At 36.2% G+C, this 21600-nt stretch overlaps 1 protein-coding gene across 1 annotated transcript in view; it reads right to left on the bottom strand.

The window, feature by feature from the left end:
- Nucleotides 1–1364: 1364 nt before the first annotated feature.
- Gtpbp10 (GTP-binding protein 10 (putative)) overlaps nt 1365–21600 on the bottom strand; it is a 25103-nt gene continuing 4867 nt past the window's right edge. Inside the window, exons 3-10 of the mRNA XM_005387991.2 lie at nt 20542–20633; nt 19879–20023; nt 13265–13338; nt 12051–12103; nt 9659–9766; nt 8890–8967; nt 5292–5415; nt 1365–3075 (exon numbers count right to left, since the gene is read on the bottom strand). Coding sequence (XP_005388048.1) covers nt 2837–3075; nt 5292–5415; nt 8890–8967; nt 9659–9766; nt 12051–12103; nt 13265–13338; nt 19879–20023; nt 20542–20633 — 913 coding nt within the window. The 3' untranslated portion in view covers nt 1365–2836. The remainder of the gene's footprint in view (nt 3076–5291; nt 5416–8889; nt 8968–9658; nt 9767–12050; nt 12104–13264; nt 13339–19878; nt 20024–20541; nt 20634–21600) is intronic.

The following is a 21600-nucleotide window of genomic DNA, read 5'->3' as shown; positions in this document are numbered from 1 at the left end:
TTTTCTTTTCCGTTAAAAAATATTTTAGCATCTCAAAATTTTTTTAAAAACCCTCAGATATGCACCACTGAACTTAAAAAAGTAATAAATGACCACAAGGCGATATAATGTAGTATTTATTTTTATTTTTATTTTTGGTACCGGGAATCAAACTCAGGACCTTACATTTGCCAGGCAGGCATTTATGCCACTGAGCTACATCCCCAGCCCATAATGTAGTATTTAAGTGAGTTAACATATGCAATGTATTCAGCAAACGCCCATGGCAATATCACCATTCAAACAGTTTCTGAATCTGTTGCACTTGGCTCTTCCATAAGGAGAGAAAAATTTAAGCCAAATTTTAGATGCTCTCTAAGGACTTAAAAATATACACTGAATTCAGTTCACTATTTGGTCTAAAAAAAAATGTTACCAAGCCTGTAAAATTGCTTAGAAAATCCTATTTGCTTATGTACATTTCTTGGTAATAAAAATCAGTAGTTTTCATTAACTATCTGAAAGGAATCTCTACTTCTGTCTTGCAAAACAAGCAAAGAAAGGCCTGGTGTGGTGGTGCATGCCTATAATCCCAGCACTCGGGGGAATGGGGGAGGAGGATCATTTCGAGTTCGAGGCCAGCCTAGACTATAAAGTGAGCTCAACGTCAGCCTGAATTGCATAGTGAGACCCTGTCTCAAAAAGACAAAAAAAATAAAAAAAATAAAAAAAATAAAAAAACAAGCAAAAAGCTCAAAGGAAACGTGACTGCAGAAAAACTAAGTGGACAAAACCTGAAATAAAATACTCTTGACTTAATTTATCACATTATAAAACCAAACTTTTCTCTCAATTACATAACTAATTTATCATTTAAAAGAAAATAAAGATCAACCTGTTATAATACTGTAACAGGTTATATAATAGGGCACCACATCACTTTGATCAAGGATGCACTGCATATATAATGGTGATCCCACAAGATTTATCACCTAGTGATTTTGAAGCATTCATAATTTGTGCAAATACACTCTATGTTTGCACAACAATCACCAAAATATGGCTTTCTTAGACTGCATCCCTATCATTAAGCAACCCATGGCCGTATATCACAAAAGCACAATACACTAAGTACTCTGACATTTTAATTGATAGGTGAACTCTTCAGTGCAGATTCAACTCAACGGTATATAATACAGTACAATGTTTCACAGTGTTAGTATAGACTTGTACTTTATGATGATAAATAAATCTGATATGGCAAGTTCTACCAAGAACTATCAGAACTCAGTAAAAAAAAATTTTGTTTTTTGGAGACATGGTGTTGCTATGTAGTTCCGTCTGGCTTCAAACTCATAGTTATCTTCCTGCCTCGGCCTCCCGAGTGCTGGGATTACAGGCATGCGCCACCACACCTGACAGACTTTACTAAGTATTAAATTCCAAAATAATTTCTAATAATTAGGAAGTAGCATTTAAGACTTTTTTAAAGCACATTACCTTGTTATTTTGCACAAAAAAAGTTGGAAAAATTTATATAAAGAAATAACTTGGGTAAGGATATGAATAAAACCTTTTTCAAGAACATAAAATATTAACAGTGGCTTTTTCTGAAAGGATTAAGGGGTCCCATGCAAAAAGGAAGTATTTTTTGCTTAAATGTTTTTGCATTACTTGAATTTTTTATAATATGTTTTGATATAAAAGTCATTTAATGGGAAATTTCTATTCGTCAGTACTTTTTAAGCACCCAGGCAGAAATTTAGAATTTGTAATCATCTATATAATATGTGATCAATATATTTCAAAGTTTTACTACTTATTCTCTCTTTACTAAAATACGAAGTGAACAATGAAACAGACTTAAGAAAATGAAACATGGATCAGTCTCCTCCAAAGCATGAAAAAATATGTGTACTTAGGAAAGAAAAATTTTCCAAAAACAACTCAACTAACATTGATCTGCTGGTTTCTGTTGGATACTACCTGTGACCTTTATTATCATTGACGATATATGTTCAATCTAGGGTTTTGAGGTTTTCCACAAAGAGAACTACTATATATTAAGTGCAACCAGGTACATGACAGAGCCCGCCCCCCAAATAAAAACCCGGCTGCTCATTCTACTAATCCATCTAAGGAACCATCCTGTGTAATTAGAACAAAGTGTTCTCAGTAGGTACACAATAAAGGAATATCAGAGAATGCTACCATAGGTAGATTAGCCCTAAACTTGTAAAATATAATGTTTTAGTTCTCATTTTATTATTGATACACTTAACTACAAAAGAATAACTTAAAAGGTATAGACCTTGAATGATGGCACATATAACATCAGTAATAATACTAAAAAAGTGTGAAAAAGCTTGCAACTTAATACAGTTTCAATATCCTTTTTTAAGTTGACAGATAAAAAATTTTATATCTGTATGTATAATATGGTGTTCTGAAATATATAAAGTGTTCAATGGCTCAGTCAAGATAATTAACATATGCATTTCCTCATTTTTTTTTGTGGTGTGAATACTTACAACCTACATTTCTAACAACTTTCAAAATATAATAGTTACAACTATAGACACTAAGCAGTGTGCTAGATCTCCAAAATTTATACTGACTGAAACTTTCTATGTTTTCACTAACATCTCCCTCTTCGCCATCTCTTCAGCCCCTCTTTCTGCATCTATGAACAAATATTTCAGATTACATGGAAGTGAGACCACGTGGCATTTGTCTGTGACTGGCTTATTTCTCTTAACAATGTTTGCTACGTTTATCCATGCTGTCATAAATGACATGATTTTCTTCTCTTTGGACCACATACTAATTCACTAATACTGTTTTTACCAGAGTTCCATTACATCCTTTCTGGAATTAGAGGCTCACTGTAAGATACTGTATCAGAAATCCGCAAATTAAGCAACTGCTTCTTATGATATGCTTCATTTTCCTGGCTGGCATGTTCATCCAGTGATTTCCTTATACAGTTCTTTAATTTTTCTATTCCTTCTCCAGTAATAGCAGAGATGGGGATGATATGCTGGAACTCCATAGTCCTGTCTGGAATCATGTTTTTTTCGAATAAATGCAGAAAAGCTGAAATGAAGAATATAAAGCCAAGGTGATTTCTATTGTCTTTGATGTGTTATGTACACGTGCCAACTCCACACAAGGGATATAAACATGTACTACAAACATGTACAAAAGGAGGGGCTCGGGGCTGGGGGTTTAGCTCAGCGGCAAAAGCGCCTGCCTGGCAAGCGCAAGGTCGTGAGTTCGGTTCCCGGTACCAGAGAAAAACCAAGGAGGGGCTCAAGAGGGAAGAGGGGGAAGGAGGGAAGAGAAGGGGATGAAAAAAGGAATTAAGATGTGTTATGTTATATCCCAACTTTCCTCAAGGGGTGTAAACATTATGTAGTACACATCTGTAGTAATAAACTGAAATTTTTAAAGAGAGAAGTAAATCAAAACTATATTAGAGGGTTGATTTGTGAAGCAGGGAACCAAGCTGCCCTTGAGTTCCTTTTCTCCCTTCTCTAATAAATGCGGAACACTTCGATTTTTCTAACGACAATGAGGTTCTTGTCACATACGGTGCTCAGTCAATATTTTTGGACAAATATGTTTTAAATAAAACTAAGAATAAATAGATGAATCATGAAGATATATATCTACAAATGTAATAAAATTTGCTTTGGGGGCTCAATAAGGTGAGGCAACAGAAGTACTCTGAAAGGAAGTTTCTGCAAAAATAATAGCATCATTTGTAATTTGGGACATTCTAGCTGGCCTTGGACAGTGCAGAACTTTCACTTCCCTAAGTGAACGCTTATCATCACTGATGCCAAGAGCCATACTAAAACTGAAGGGGGAACAGGAACGGTTCACACAGAGATCATTTCTGATTGCAATCTGCCGCTCTTAAAGGCAAACAGATGTTCTATTACTTCTTCCTCTTCGCTGCCTCTGTGGACATGGGAGCGGGGACAGAACACTGACTGGATGGGCTAATAATGACAAGAACTAAACAGGCTAGGCTGAAAGAGATTGGACAAGGCACCAGGAAACGTGCTGTCTGAGGTCGGTAGGAAGTCCAAGAAAGTCCGGAGAGGTTAACTCAAGAATTATAATGGTCTTGAATAAATGCTTGAGTTACCCTCACTTCTGCTGTCACTCATGAAAATTCTTTTCTCTGCCAAAGACTAGAGAACAGAAAGAGTGACCTTGGAAAGCAATTAATATTAAGGAATACAGACACTTAATATTACTAGGAAATATTTACACTGCAGGAGTAAATTATTAATTTAAGGAAAGCCCTATATAAATTATGTAGAAAAAAGATTTTAGAAAAGACCTTCTGTTTCTGCCATTCCTAATACACAATAATCCATTTTCCCCAACCTTTATTCCAAACATAAAAACACAAAGAAATTAGTATTATTTAAAAACATGGAGCCCGGCATGGTGGTGCTCATCTTAATCCCAGCACTCAGAAGGCTAAGGTGAGATGACTGCTGTGAGCTTGAGGTCAACCTGACCTACACCGTGAGTTCAAGACCAGCCGGAACCACATACATAGTGAGACCTAGTCTCAAAAAAAGATTGGCCACTTATTACGTAAACTATCTTTCTTCATTCATTTTACTGGACTCAGAAATTAAGGCATCTTCACCATAGGATGCATGTGATCTCTAAAGGTTCATATATAAAACTGCAGAGATTGCCTTTACGTTTCTTTGCAAGGTCGATCCTTAATGAAATTTCAGACAAATCCTTTTGGAATAACAGCATCTATTTTTCCATGTAACATACACCAAGGGCTCAAGTTCTTTTCAGAAGACTGATACTCTTCGAAGATCTATAGAGTTGGTGTTCCAAAGAAACATACCTGTTTGGAAGTACTGGCTCTGTATTTCTGGTGTAGCAGGGAAATGAAGTGCTAGAGCTTGTGACGTATGTTAATTAAAGTGAAAAACTTCCAGAGACATTCTGACTTTTCCCTCCGTTTACCCAAATCCATGTACTTTTAAAGGGCCCATCTTAAGTCTTCTTCATACCGCCTAACCTCTTCCATCAAGTAAATCTTTATTTGTCTCCTCTAACTTTAGAGTCTGCATCACACATTACAGAGCTTGGTAATGACTATGTTAAAATGTTACTGAAATGTTTCTGATGGTATGTGTTCTTTCTTCAGAGATACTTTTCTAAGGCAGAAACTATCCATTTTCTTTTCCACTGATTATAACACTTAACATTCACTGTACACAGTAAGTACTTACTAAATTGGAATTAAGTAAAATGAGTGAGTTTACCTTTAGGATTCTGGAGTTGGCTCATTAGCTCATGGAATTTCTCTGGGGCATTTGGCAAGTCCATTTTATTAACTGCCAGGAGTGCAGGTTTCATTTGAAGTTCCTCTTTGTACAACTCCAACTCCTTTAAATTAAGAGAAAAATAAATAATCTTATAACAGTATCTATATAAATTAATCATGTGGTAATGTCCTTCTTTAATAATCTGAGAAATCTCTCTTTTTGCAGTGCTAGGATTGAACCTAGGCCCTCCACGTGCAAAGCAGACTAAGCTACATTCCCAGGCCTCACCTTGGAAATCTACATTTCCATCTACATTTACATCACTGAAATGCAGTAAATCTCAATAACCATAAAACAAAGGAAATTTAGAAAATGCTTCTGGTTAGGTCATGTGATAGAATATGTTAGCTCAAGTGGCTTCCAGGAGATAGATGATTTTGTGTCTAGAACCAAGTGTAGGTATTTGGATTTCACAGAAACAAAATTCATAAGTCAATACTGATTATTTTGCAGTACACCTATAGTATTCACAGAATACCACACTGTCTTAGTTACTTTTCTCATTGCTGAAACAAAATACCCAACACCCAAAGGAGGAAAGATTTGGCAAAGCAGGGCAGGCGGGAGGCAACAAACAGCAGGCAAGCAACAAGTGACAATGGCAGCTTCTCTCTGTCCCTGTTTTATTAAGGCTACCCACCCTTAGGGCGGGCAACACTCAAACTCAGAACTATGCCAAACAAATCAGTGGACTGATTTAGTAGTCATACACCCTTAATCCCAACATCACACACTCTAGACCCAGCCCCTCTGAAAAAACCCCACCTATGATGACATGAAGCTTTGGGGAGACACCTAGGCATAAGCCATAGATTCCTTGTATTCATGTTTTGTTTTGTCTTTATTTTGTTTTCTTGTTATTGAGGGGTTCTTAATAAATTTTTATTTTTTAAAACAATACTAGGGACTGAATCTAGGACGTCACACTGAGCTACATCCCCTGCTGTCTTAGTTACTCTTCTCCTTGCTGAGACAAAAAAAATAAAAAACAAAAAACAAAACACCAAAAGTTAAAGAAGCAAAGGTTTATTTAGCTCACAGTTGGTAGAGGTTCCAGTCCATAATCAGCTGGCTTCTAGGCAGGGTGGGTTGCCAAAGGGGCATCACAGAGGAGAAATAGTTCATGGCAGGCAGAAGCCAGAAAAAGCAAGCAAGGAAGACCACAGTTCTTTCTACCCCCCTTATCTTCACCAGGCTACCCACCCTTATGGCAGGTCACACTCACATCCTGAATCCTTGTGCCCTTGACCTTAGCCTTGCACCATCAATCAATCTCAGTGTCACACACTCTAGATCCAGCCACCTCTGAAAATACACCCCCATGACCACATGAAGCTTTGGGAGGACATCTAAACACAAGCCATAACACCTGCCCATTTTTATTTCATCTTTTTTTTTTGTTTGTTTGTTTTTTTAACGATTCTGGGAATGGAACCTAGGGCCTTGTACATGGAGGGCAAACACCATGCCACTACCCCACCTGTTTATTTTGAAACAGGGTCTTGGTAAATTGGCAAAGCTGCCCTTGAACTTTTGATCCTCCTGTCTCAATTTCCTAGAGTGCTGGGATTACAGATATGTGCCATCATGCCTGGTGCTCTTTTCCCTTCCTTTTGAGATGAAGCCTTGCCACTTTCCCTAGGCTGGTCTTAAACTCTAGATCTCTTTGCCTCAGACTTTCAAGCAGCTGGGATTTAGGTATACACCAAGTTCCTAACACATTTTGGGTATTAACCCCTTCTCAGGTGAATGGTTTTACAAATACTGTCTCTCGGGCTGGGGATATAGCTGAGGGGCACAGTGCCTGCCTGGCAAGCGTGAGGTCGTGAGTTCGATTCCTGGCATCAGAACAACAACAAAAAAAGAAAATAGCTGTGCAATACAAATACTGTCTCTCATTTGTTAGTCTCTTCACTGCTGACTGTTGACTGTGCTCAGCATCACTAATCATAAGAGAAATGCAAGTCAAAACAGCAGTGAAGTAATACAGCACTCCCACTTGAATGGCTTAACTTAAAATCACACAAAATAACAAGTACTGACACCGATGCGGAAATAGTGAAATTCTCATACATTCCAGGTTGGATGTAAAGTGGTGCGTGGTGCAGCAAATTTGGAAAACCGTTTGGCAGTTCCTCAAAATGTCAAAAAGTTAAAACATGATACATTAATTCCTCTCCTAGGTATATATCCAAGAGAAATGAAAACGTTGCACAACCACATACATAAATGTTCACAGAAATTTATTCATTTAGATAAAAAGTAGCAAACAAAACCTATAAAGTCCTGGAGGTAAATAGTATCCTGTCATATTAGAGAGAGACCACATGGCTGGAATGCAGCATGTTAGAGCAAGGGAAGAGAAGACCTAGTGGGCAAGGTCCCCAGACTTGCCAAACCTCACAGACCATGATCAGGTTAGACTCTATAACCTAAAAGCAATAGGGGCCATCAAAGTGCTTCAGGCATGGAACAAACATGAGCTTGGTTCTTTTACAAAGATCACGTTAGCGCCATGTGAAAAAGGTCCTGGAGCAAAGTAAGACTGGAAGCAAGGAGACCAGAAAGGACCGGATACATTATTCCAGTGCAAGGGGTTGACGATTAGGACAGTGTGGTTGAGGCATGTGGATGGCATCCAGAGATTCAGGATAGGAAACTGATGGAGCTTGATGTAGGTAAGGGAGAGAATCAAACCCACCACCCAGGCTTTCAGCTTACACACTCAATAAAGTGCACATGACTAAAGAGCTTTTTTGTAAAAAGAGTTCAGTTTTATACACATGATTTGAGTGGCTAGGAGAACATCCAATCAAGGATGCCCACTAGGTCCCTATCCTAAAGCCCAAACGAAAGATCTGGGTATCAAGTACAAATCTGACAGTCATTAGTATAGTAACTGTAACTAATCAATGAGAACGGGTTAGATTGCACAACTGGGTTCCTACAAACTGAATAATGTTAGTTAAAGCATAAGCAGAGGGGGGCTGGGGATATAGCTCAGTGGCACAGCCCCTGCCTGATAAGCGTGAGGTCGTGAGTTCGATTCCTGGTACACACACACACACACACACACACACACACAAAAGCATGAACAGAGGGCTAGAATGTAGCTCAGCGGTAGAGCACTTCCCTACTATTTGATACGGCCCAAAGACTGATCCCAGCACTGGAAAAAAACCCAAATGCTTAAAAAGTAGACTAAGAAATAGTCCAATAAACAAGAATAAAGCTAGATTAGCTTGTGAAGCTAAGAATGGAGAATGTATCAAGAAGAAATACATAGCATGTCAAAGCTGAAGTAAGATAAAATCTGAGAAGTGTATATGGGGGATTTGGAAGCCTAGGAGGATTTTATCTATTGCAGTAGTTTGAGAAGCCAGTGAATATTAAAGAACTGGAAATAAAAAATATAAGTAATTTTTAAACTCATTTAAAAGCTTTAAAAAGAAATGAATATGTACTTATTCTAATTATTGTTTTACAAGCCTACATATTAGAACAGATGTAGAACACAGTAAAACAGAAAACCTACTTTTGTAAGCAGTATTATGGTTTCAAAAGCACTTCTATACTTAGTTCGGGAAGAAAGCTGAAATCCAGAAATATCAACCTAAAAAACAAAAGAGAGAACAAAACACAGTTAGCATAAGAATGGTTATACATTCCTGTGTTTTAAAATGTCTTATTCAAGCTACAAATAATTTCCCAATGTATACTGATAATTTAGTAATTCAAAGTAACAGAACTGAAGTATCAAAATAATTACAATTCTGATGAAATGGACTCATTAATAAGACAATTTATAACAATGCAAACAATCTCATCTATAACTTAAGCACCATCAGTAGTGTATGAAAGAGACACTATATATTCTATATAATATGGCAGAACTATTAAGGAATGAAATCTTCACAATTATGACTAAACTTAGCATCATTTCCATCTCCATATCTTATAAATAAGAATTACCTACTGTATGTACTTGTCCATCTGAATACCTAGTGGAGTGACATATGTTAGTACAGTCATGTGTCACTTAACAGGGATATACTCTAAGAACTCTATCAGTAGATAACTGCATGATTGTGTGAACACCACAAATTGTACTTACACAAATTAAGCTATAATGTCACTAGGCAATACATTCTTATGGGACCTCCATATGTTGTATGCAGACCATTGCTACCAAAATGTGATTGTGTAGCACATAACTATATTTTTAAGTCTTACTTATAATAAAACATTTCTAGCAAAACAAAGTTCACTCATTTGAACATCATGTTGGTATGCACATGACTTACAACAAAAAGTAGTTGGTTAGTTCTTTCTATGTGCTTCAGAAATTTATGGCCCATTCCTTTGTTCATATGTGCTCCTTCTATCAAACCTGGGAGATCAGCTACTGATATCTGTTACAGAGTTAACAACGTGATAAAAAAAGAAAAATACATTAAAATCACAGTTCATTTATATCCCCAAATTTTTATATTTCAAATACAATGAGTTCATGATTTATAATTCCCACTACACTTCTGAAATGCCAAGACACCTTTGTAGCAAAATAAATGTGTTAAGCATCAAAATCCTTTATTATCAGATATTAGAGTCCCAGTTTAAATTATTCAGCTAATAATCTAGAGAACTGAAGTATCAGTTTATTACTTTTAACATTTAGTCATCACATAAATCTGTATTTTCCATAAACTGCTTTACGATTTTTTTATAGAATTTTAACTTTCACAACTTGAATTCATTAAAGTTTGTAAGAATATTAATTAGGAAGTTAATTAATAAGTATAGCTAAGTAGTTCTAAGTATAGCTCAGTAGTTCTAAGTTTTAAATTCAATTTGTAAGTAGTGTCAGTGTTCCTTTTCTGTTCATATTATGCCAGCAGAACTACTATCAATTCAAAGTGAACAGCTATATTTTGCATTCCTTTTTTCTTTCCCTCATGAATAGCTGCAATAACTGTATTGCTGATGTCTGATGGTGTATTAAAATGAACAGTTAATGATTACAATTTTTAAAGTTCTGATTGATTGTGCATGCTTGTGTCTGGTGGTCTGAGCAACTGATTTGAAGGTAACAATATGCAGTGGAATTACAATGGTGAACTCCTACCATCTTGTCTAGTGAAACTCTGTATTATCTCTACTGTTTCATCGAACAACTATTTTCTTATTCCCTATAATGGCTTGAACAAACTTTCATTGTTACATTGGGTAGTCTGAGCAATGTAGTTGAAGATAGCAATATGTAATGTAACAACCACTGTTGATTCGTATTATTTTGTCTTGAGACTCTGTATCCCTTTGAATGTTCTTGCTTTGATTTGTTTATGCTTGTGATACTGGTATGCTGCTACTGCTCTATTTCTTTGTTTATTTCTCATTTACTACTCTCTTTAAAACAAAAAAAAAGTAAACAGCTATAGTATTGCTATACTCTTTTTAGAGGTAATGAGAATGAGAGCAAGAAGGGTTGAGAAGTAGCAGCTCTACACACACTGATCAGTGTGGACAAGAACTCCAAAGTCTTAAAAGGAAACTGGGGCGATATGGCAAGAGGGCATGACAGCCTCCTGCCCTCAAATTTCCTTCAGAGGAAATTTGAAGCATGTCAGAGAACTATATAAACTGATTTGAACCTATCATTATCACCCAACCTCGTATTTTATTTTGTATTTTGACAAAATACAACGGATCCACTAGTACAGTCCCCTACAGAATAGTCCCACTCTCCTGAACATTTGCTGTGCTCTGCCTATTCACCCCTCCTTCCTCCTGGCAACCACTCATCTTTTTTGTTTTCTCCAGTTTGCTTTTCTCAGACAGGTCATACAGTTTGAATCGCACACTGCCTGTAGCCTTTGAAGACTGGCATCCTTTGCTTATAATGTCCACTTGAGGTTCTTGTGTATCTTTCCATAAACTGAATATTCAATTTTCTACATATAACACAGTTTTACTTATCGATTTACCTACTGAAAGATATTTTGGTTGTTTTCAAGTTTTGGTAATTATGAATAAAGCTGCTATAAACATCTAAATGCAATATTCTATGTACACATAAAGAAGATCTATAATTCTTCCTTATCAGGGAAAAATTAATAACTACAAGATATTAAATCCTATTAAGCTGAGACTGTGGTTCAGTGGTAGAGCTTTTGCCTTGCATGCGTAAGGTCCTGGGTCTGATCCTAAGCACCACAAAAATAAACTAATAGAACATACTAACATAAGAAACTCATAGAACATAAAAATATGTCTAAGTGGAGTTTCAAGTGAACAAAAAATAAATCCTATTAAAACTTCCCCCGCTCAAATAAAAGTTGAAATGGAATCATTTCCACTAACTTTAGAAAGTGCTTTTAGGAAATGAAGAGCAATAATCCACCATGGTAGTAAAAGAGGGATTGCAATGAGAAGAAACAGATGAAAGATGACACAATGAGGACGTGATACTGTAGGGCACAACATCTGGAAGAACACAACATTAAACTCTTACACGAATGTGTTACTGTGATGGAGCCCAGCAGAATTAATAAAAGCACAATTTCACTTAACATAATAAAAAATTCTCGGCTTTTTTCCACTTAGCACCACAGAAACAGGCAAAACTATTGCAGTATAAAGCCCTAGTACTAAAGTATTTTCACTTCTAATCAAGTCTTTTATTTTAAAAATCATCACCTGTTTGAAATCATCATACATAACCTTTCCAAGTTCAGGCTTTAACGTTGTAACTGAAAGGAAAAACAACAGGTTAAGGCTAAAGTAAAGGCTGGTTCTTGAAAGCTGTCTTGGAATTATGTACAGAATAAACAGGATTTTGTTTCTGTGAACAGTAAGTTTTTTTCTAAGTTGTTGAAATGGAAGCTACAATTATCTTTGCCATGTGAAATGTATTTGAAAAATGACAAATACTGATTTTCAATATCTGTACAGGCACAAGCCTCATCTTACTGGGCCTCAAAATTTCTTCCATTGCACTTTAAAGGATATTTGGAAGGCTCGGGACTTAAGTTTCTGTCAGTTAAGTCTGGAGCTGAAAAATATCTATTCCCTTCTAAGGCAGTTATTCTTAAGCTTTGCCAGTCCTACATTAGCCTCTTTCCTACGCTTTTTTACATTTCTTTGGCTTCACAAGAGTGCTACGTATTAGAACATATAATTTATAACAATGAGTACAAAATTAACCCTTAGTCAGAGTCTAGCTTTTGGATTGTTTAACTTTATTTTCCAGGTTAATGCCATTCTATGTCTTTTTAATAATGGCAGAGATCCTACCATATTCACTCTCTATTAACCTAAGTTTCCATTATCTTTCTCACTATTAACTCGATTATTCCTCATAAGTCAGCCCGAGCACCACACTTCCTCGAGGATATCTAAAGCAGGCACCCACACCCACAATATGAAGTGTCACAGAACACTTTCATAGTCCTCTATATTTCTTAGTGATATGTATGCTTCCCACTATTTGTAAGCACAGTTAATGTCAGCACATTAGCTGGTTTTACTTACCACTCTTTGTAACCACATAAATTAATGTGGTTCCTAGAAATTTCTTTGCTAAATGAATAAATGTATTATCTCTGCATTCCTAGAATTTATCACAATGCTAGATAAAGGGTCAATAGCTTATAAAATCCTAAACAAACCAAATTAATGATTGTGCAACAGAGAAGTAAATGCAACAAAGTATCTTACAAGTATAAGAAACTTTACTGACTGCCATAGAGGTTCAAAGATTAATTTAAAAAAAAAAAGGTATGTATTCTAAGTGCCAAAAGAAGTCTTCATACTAAAGGTACCCTTGGAGTTGTAATTTATATATACTCAGAAAAATCAGTCTTTAAAACTTTACCTGTATACATTAAAATACAAAATCAAATTATACTTACATGCATAACTTGCAATTTCTGGCTTTGCATGGGAAATCTGACTTAGCAAGGAGGATTTTCCAGCATTTGGGAATCTGAAATAATTAAATACAACTACACATTATAATGAATATCAATATTACCCATACATGCTTATTTCTGAATTGAAAAGACTTCTTGCATACTTCTGCTGTTCACAGTAAATCACAGGGGTTGGGAGTATAGCTTGGTGATAAAGTATACACTTAGTATACACAGCATTCTGACTTCAATACCCAGTACCCTCCCTCCAAAAGAAAATAGACTATAAATCTAAAATAATCTTGAAAAAACTTACTTTTTTGAGAACAAAATGTGCTTTTTGAAAAAGGAAATGAAAAATTCATGCTGGATACTGAAAATGTTTCAGAATTAAGAGAATGAAATAATTATTATTCTAATTATATAAAAAAGAAACCTTGAAAAAGAAAAAAATTTAAAAACCCTGCAATCCACACTTTCAAACATATGCAAAAGCGGAGTACTGAATCCCATAGTTATCATCCAGCTTTAGCAAATATTAACACATGGCCAGTATAATTTTAAAATTTGGTTTGTTTGAATAGATACCCAAGGCCAGGCATGGTGGCACACGCCTGTAATCCCAGCACCTGGGAGGCTGAGGCAGAAGGATCATGTGAGTTTGAGACCAGCCTGAGCTACAAAGTGAGCTCAAGGCCAGTCTAAACTGTATAGGGAGACCCTGTCTCAAAAACACACACACATACATACACACACACACACACACACACACACACAGATACCCAAATACAGTTCATGCAATTAAATTAGCTAGTTTGTCTCTTAAATCTCTTTGGATGTAAACTTTCTCCACTTTGTTTCCTTTTGCATTTTACTTTTTAGAAAACTGTCATTGTTTCTTTTTCAGGCAGCCTGGATTTTTCTACTGGTGTCTCCATGGTATCATTTATCACACTTCTTTGGCCTGGATTTTGTATAAATTGGTAGTTGTAAAGTACTGACCAAAAAACAAAACATTACTTCATAGTTGGTTGGCTTGGTTTTTAACTAAGTAATATAAGGTGACTATAAAGTTTGAATCCAGCCTGACTTCCCCAGCCCCCAACCTGCTACCTGGCACAGGCACTACTCTCTGCAGGGAACTCAGCTCAGTATCTGAGGCTGTCATCCTCAAGCACAGGAAAGGAGATAAGGTAAGACAGTCTTGCATGTCCCAGGACATCTGGCAACATCTGGCAACATCTGGAGACACCTGAAAAGTTACACTGACCTCAAACGCTTCAAGGACTTTGCCCACCGAGGTGCAGGACACCTAGAGAACTTTGACCACAGATGTTTAAAATCTTCTCGTCTAATGTCCCCTGCCTTCTATCCCTATATAAGGGACACACTTTGTTTGGGGCAGAGGGTCTTACGCTCTCTGCCTGCCTGCACTCAGGCATAATAAATTCCACACCATGTTGCCTTTACACAAGCCTAATATGTCTGCTGCCCCTCAGCAGTGTAACATACTCAACTGATTTTACTTTATGTTTGCCATTGTAAATAACATTATAAAAATATGCCGGACACAGTGCTGCATACCTATAATCCCAGCTACTTGAGAGGCCTAGGTAGGAGGATCAACAGTTTGAGGACAGCCTGGAGTTAAGTTAGACCCTACCCCAATACAGCTCAACGGGAGAGCACTTGCCTACATATGTGCCAACCCCTGGGCTCATCCACAGTGCTAAAACCAAAAACATACACAGCTAAAGGAGAGTGTTAACATTCACTTCTGAGTGGTGTATCATTGATCTACTTTTTTCTTAAAACTTGTATCTTCACCCTCTTTCTTGGAATAAATTTCTAGAACAGAAAATACAGATTAAAATCTATATTCACTTTAAAGATGGTGATTTCATCTTGTTAAATTGTGCTCAGAAAAGGTCCACTATGTGTATTTAAAAAGTGATTTCATCTTGTTAAATTGACTCAGAAAAGGTCCACTATGTGTATTTAAAAAGTACCAAGAATGGGGGCCACTTAAAAGATTCTTTCCTATATCTCAATAACATATTTACATTAAATTTATCCAGCAAATATTTACCGAGCATTGACTTTGTAACAGACAGCACTAGAAAATACGGCAATAAAAGCAGGGCATGGTAGCACATGCCTATAATCCCAGCACTCTGGAGGCTGAGGCAGGAGATCACAAGAGTTCAAGGCCAGCCTAGGCTATGTAGTGAGACCTTATTTTAAAAAAAAAAATCTCCCTCCCAAAATAAACCAATATAGTAATGAGACAAACATGATCCTTTGCCTTCACAGTTTTCATTCAAATCTGGGGAAATTTTTTTTTAAATAACATCTAAATTTTAAAAAAATTTTTATGCTTGCAAGAGCACATGGGAAAAAGAAGTCCTCTATTGGTGGTGGGAGTGTGAACTGGTACAATCACTATACAAATCAGTATACAGATTCCTCAAAAAAACTAAAATTAGACATTCCATTTGACCCAGCTATACCCTTCTAGGTACCTTCTTGAAAGATTTAAATCATCACTATCCATTGATACATGTATACTCATGTTTATAGCAGCACAATAATAGCTAAGTCTTGGACACAGACCATACGACCATCAACAGATGAACAGATAAGGAAAATGTGGTATTTATATACAACGGAGTACTACCCTGCCATAAAGGTTAACTTGAATCATTTGTAGGTAAATAGATGCACCTTGAGAACATAATCTCAAGTGAAGCAAATCAGACACACAAGTTTAAATATTACATTTTTTCTCTTGTGTGAGAAACCCAAAGCATAAATAAGGAGCAAAATGGAGACAGATATTAAGAAGCAGGAAGGATTTTTTTCAAATGGGAAGGGCAGCAAGAGATGGGTGAGGGGAGAGGGAAGGAAGAGAAAAGGGATTTAAAGGAAAAAGAACTGAAAAAGAATGGAAATGGAGCTTCTGTCAGTGGGGAGAGGAAGAAGGGTTGGAGGGATGGGAGGTGAAGGGGACACAAAAAGAATTAAGATGTGTTATGTACATGTACAGATCCCTCATGATCAATGTGATCATTATGTACTGCAAACACGTACTAATAAATTTTAAAATTTTTCAATTTTTCTTAGTACATTTGTGATACATAATGATTACATTCATTGTGGGGATTTGGTATATATCTTCTCTATCCTGGCTTGCCATTCATGTATCTTTTTTATCTACCCACTTATTGATGGACATACAGGCTGAGGAAGCTCTTTTTTCAAAAGCTCCCAAGCTTTCTTGGGAAAACGGTATACTATGAAAATATACCTGTGGAATTCTATAAAAACCTATAAGCTTTGCAGTGGAGCTCTTTTAACAATTTTCCTCATAAAGGCTTTTTGTAATGAATTATGTGATCTGTTTCCCCTGGGACATAAATTATTTTCCCACATCCTATTTCACTTATGCTCTAGTAATTTTTTGAAAGAAAATTACAGGCATTTTTGTCCATGAGAATAAGTTAACTAGTTTATTTGCTTTTAATTATCCTCATGTTTTCATAATAAAACTCAGAAAAATTCAAGCAACTTTTCCAAGGAAATCAAAGTATGTAAGTAGAAGGCTGTTTATGGTTATAGAATAGATACTTGAGATTTTTCTCGAGAACTACATAATGAAAATTTTAGAAGCTGAAATGCAAAGACCAGATTTGACAATGGCAGTATACAGTGTATTAGTTCTCAGGCTCAGTTCATTCCTCACAATAACTAAAAGGTTATCTACTTACACTGGTATTCATAGTAGCAGCTTCAAGAATAGCTGTCTGATTTAAAACCACTAGAATATACATACATTAAACATTTTGCTTAACAATTGCGATACTTTAATTATTGAATGTAATTTCAAATGCACTTCTGAAATGCCAGTATTTCATTATGTGAAGTCTCTAACAAATCAGCAACATGAAGACAATGGTAGTGGTGCAAGCTACAATTCATCAGGTACACACAAATACAAAGCATGTGTTCCACTGTAAATGTGTCATTCTACTCACCAACATTTAAGGTAAAAACCATCTCTTGCCACTATTAAAGATGAGCTGAATGACGCTTGAGAAGGCTGTGTAACTTATCTGACACCACTCGGGTTTCACTGCCGTATTTTCTAATGCTGATATAAAGCCACTCCTTTGAGGGTTTAAGATCCTAACCCGGTCTATCCTGAGTTCCCTACTTTTACTACTCAGCTTTACTACGCTCTTTTTCATCTGTAAAGATGTCTCTTTGGAATCTCAAACACATTTTTCTACCAAATGAGATGGTAAATCACTGGACTGCCAGTCTTATCCACAAAATCCTATTAAACCCACAATATTCCTGACAAATACAGAGGATTATAGAATCTATGCCTCATAATCCCTATAACTATGTTTGTTAAAAAAAAAAAAAAATTAAATGTGAATAGCCAGGATCGGAACGAGGCCTCTGCGAACTTCAAGCCATTGGTGGTTAAGAGCCAGTGGCTGGTCAGGCAGGATAAATAAGGGATTTAGACTTCAAGAGTCTGGTAAACAAGCAGTGAGATAGCTGGAGAGGAACATGAAAAGAGATATTTTTTTTAAAAGCATGAAAGAAAACTAGAAATTTGGAATAGAGCAGCAGTGAGACACTTTTCCCTCATTCTTAAGCCTTCCACCTGAGTAAGTGTAATTATAGTGGAGGACCCAGAAGCAGCACAAGAAACAAGAAAAGCAATCTGAAAGTTCCTCTTCCTTCGCTCTGTCTTGCTATTCGTCTACCTCCAGTGCACTCGAGCTGCAAATCTCAGAGCACAAGAGCACTGCTTGACAAGAGAGTGGAGAGCGGCGAAAGAGAGGACTATAAGGCCTGCAACTCCGAGAACAGGGAGATTCTAAGCAGATGCACAGGCACAGCAACAGTGACAGCAAGAGCTGATTCAGCGCCCAGAAGGGTGTGAGTCTGAGCCCTGGGACTGCCTCGATGGGCCACTGGCCCTTTGTTCAATGCTAACTTCAACCTCTCTATTTACACTCTCAAAAACTTCTCAGTCACAGTCCCTTCTTCTTCCTTCCTTCTGTATGCTTTCTCTTTTTTTGATACAGGGCCTGGCTATGTAGTCCAAGCTGGCCTTGAACTCACTATGTAGCCCAAGCTGGCCTCAAACTCCTGAGGAGCCTCCTACCTCAGCTTTCTAAGTGCTAGGATTACAGGCATGCTCTTCTGTGTACTGCTACAAGTGCAGTTTGTTTCCATTTCTAATTTTATATCTGCAAATTCTTTAACCTTATTATAAAATTCCATTTGTCTGAGTTTTTTTCAAAACATCCCTTAGCACCACATCTAGTCAGCTGTGTTGATGATCAGTAGATTTTTCCTCTATGGTTCTATGACAAGAGATTTCTTAATGTCTACTACACTTTCATTAAGTCCTTAATCATTCATGATTACAGCAGGAATATATGAATTTTTTTAAAAAAGCCCCCAACCTCAATTTAGTCATGAACATTAGCTGAAAGACTTTCACAGTTTTGATAAATAGAAATTGGCTGATCAATTTTTAAAAACCATTCTTTAACATTCTACTGACCCATTCAATTGCTCTGCTCTTCCTTTTAGAAATGAATAGCAACTATGACACTCTTATTTGACAAGTGAAAATAACTACGGTTGACCCTCAATAGCACAAGTTTGAACTACAAGGGCTCACTCATACAGATTTTTTTTGGTTTGGAATCAGCAAAAATTTGTAAAAATTTGTAGATGAAATGGGCAACTCAGACAAACCAGAGAAATTAAGAAAAAGGAATATCATGCACACACAAAAATATCTGTAAAGGCTACTTTATTATTTTTACATAAAATACACACAAATCTATTATGAAAGTTAAAATTTATCACAACTTATGCATACAAACAATATATATGGTGCTGTCTGCAGTCAAGAAAAATGAGTATTAAATCATAACTATAAAATATTGGGTATAGTACACATTGAACTACTGTAGTATTTTCAGTCACCTCCTGTTGTTACTGCAGTGTGCTCAAGTGTTGCAAATATCTGCTTAAAATGCTATATAATACTAATCATCTCCACATGGGCAGTTCCTCTCTCCAGTAAACTGCAGAGCACAGTAAAACGTGATTTTACACAAGTCAGGTGTGGTGGTGTAGGCCTGTAATCCCAGCACTCAACCTGCTGTGAGTGTGAGGCCAGCCTGGGCGGTACAGTGAGTTCAAGTCCAGCCTAAACTACATAGCAAGACATCGTCTCAAACAAACAACACCCCCAAAAGTGATCTCATAGCTCTTATATTTTTCATCATGTACAGTACATATACAAAATATGTGTGGACTGTTCATGTTTTCCAGTCAACCAACAGGGTAGCAGTAGCTAAACTCTGGGGGTAGCAAAAGTTACATGCAGACTTTTGACTAGAGAAACAATCATGCTGAGACTGGCACCCCAACTTTCCATTGTTTGCTGGTCAACTGTATAGTTAGTTATATGCCCTCCAAGTACACCCAACATACAAATTCTATAAACTAGAAATAATTCTGCCTCCAAACTACTATTAACATTTATAAAGTATATTAAAAATATGAACAGTACTTACCCTACTAGGGCTACATCAGCTATAAGTTTCAGGTCAAGGTGGATCACTCGTTTCTGGCCTTTCAGTGGTAAGAAATTTGTAAGTAGTTTACCACCAAGGCCACCTTCAGCTACCTTCAGCCTGTCTTCCTCCTTATTGAGCTCTCCTTTAAATGAATAAGAGAACACAGTAAAGATAAATAATGTATGCTATTTTTCTTTCATAATATATGCTCCCAAATTGTAATTTACATAAAGGACTAAACCATAAGACTAAACTTTTTCCAAATTCTGACATTAGAGTTAGGAGTATAGCTGAGTGGCCGAGTTCTTGGCTAGTATATGTAAGACCCTGGGTTCAAGCCCCCAAACCACTAGACAATAAAATAAGTTTTTAAGAAAATCTGACACTAGAAAACACTTTTGCAAGCAGTTGAAGAGATTAGTCATATTTTTAAAACCAAGTACTTTTATATCTTTAAAGTAATATAAAATCAGTAATTTTCAGCAATTTTTATATATGTCTTAAAAAAATCTCTTTTTAAAAATTGGCTAAAATTATTTACATTTAAAAAAACCTCCTCAGAAACTCAAGAGAAGCTATTCCTGAAAATCCCCAATTTTGGAAGATGTATTTTTTACAACTTTACATTTTTTACAACCTTAAAAGCTACAGTATACTCACCTATAATTTTACCATTTTCGTCAGTTACTGAAATACCAACAGGTACAGGGATTTCACAGTCTTTTCCTTTGGAACCTTTCAATGCATTAATCCTACCCTCCAAAAGAATAAATAAAAAGTAAATAATTTTTCAGGTTAATGTACATATTAAATGGTCAAATATTAGACGAAAACAAAAATTACGTCTATATGTTGCATTTTAGACTACTATATTCTATAAAAATGGTGATAAATGATGATTTAAGTTACTAACTACCAAGTCATCTTAACCTAAAACAAGCTAAAACAAGCCCCTCTGAAAGGAAGAGATGGCTGTCACAATACAAATAAGCAAGGGGAAAAAAAACAAGCTAAAACAAGCCCCTCTGAAAGGAAGAGATGGCTGTCACAATACAAATAAGCAAGGGAAAAAAAAAGAGGTCAGGCATGGTGGTGCACCCCTGTAATCCCAGCACTCACGAGACTGAGGCAGAAGGATCACTGCGAGTTGCTCCAGGCCAGCCTGAATTTCATAGTGAGACCCTGTCTCAAAAAAAAACCAAAAACCCTGAATAATGAAACTGAAAAAAAATTTGATCTCAAACAAGAGCACTTAAGAAGCTAATCTGGCTATTTTCAAATTGCTTTTAAGAGAGTAAATTGGTATAAAGTTCTTACTAATTCCACTTCTGGGAATTCATCAAAAAAATGAACAATTATATAAAAAGTAGGTACACAAGTTCAATAATAGGCAAATGTTAATTTCTAGACTATAATATTATGTAGCCTGCTGAGTAAGTTTCTGACATGAAAAACATGTTAAAAAGAAGAGGTTGAAAGTATTATGCTCTCTTTTTCTCTCTTTTTTTTTTTAAACTTTCAGAAGTTTATTAACATGTGTATTTGATATGCATATGAATAGTTCTTTTTTTTTAATTTTTATTTTAAAGAATAAAAGAAGGATAACAATAATAGGGGGGACTTAGCAAATTACAGACAAAATGGTAGGAAATTATCAATGGTTATCGTTTTACATATTATTATCTACAAAATAGTTTCTCAGGAAAACAAATAGACAAT

Source organism: Chinchilla lanigera, unplaced genomic scaffold, assembly GCF_000276665.1.
Source record: "Chinchilla lanigera isolate Chin_1 unplaced genomic scaffold, ChiLan1.0 scaffold00031, whole genome shotgun sequence".
NCBI lineage: Eukaryota > Metazoa > Chordata > Mammalia > Rodentia > Chinchillidae > Chinchilla > Chinchilla lanigera.
Note: the sequence above shows the minus strand (reverse complement) of the source record. Positions and strands in the feature narration are given on the sequence as shown.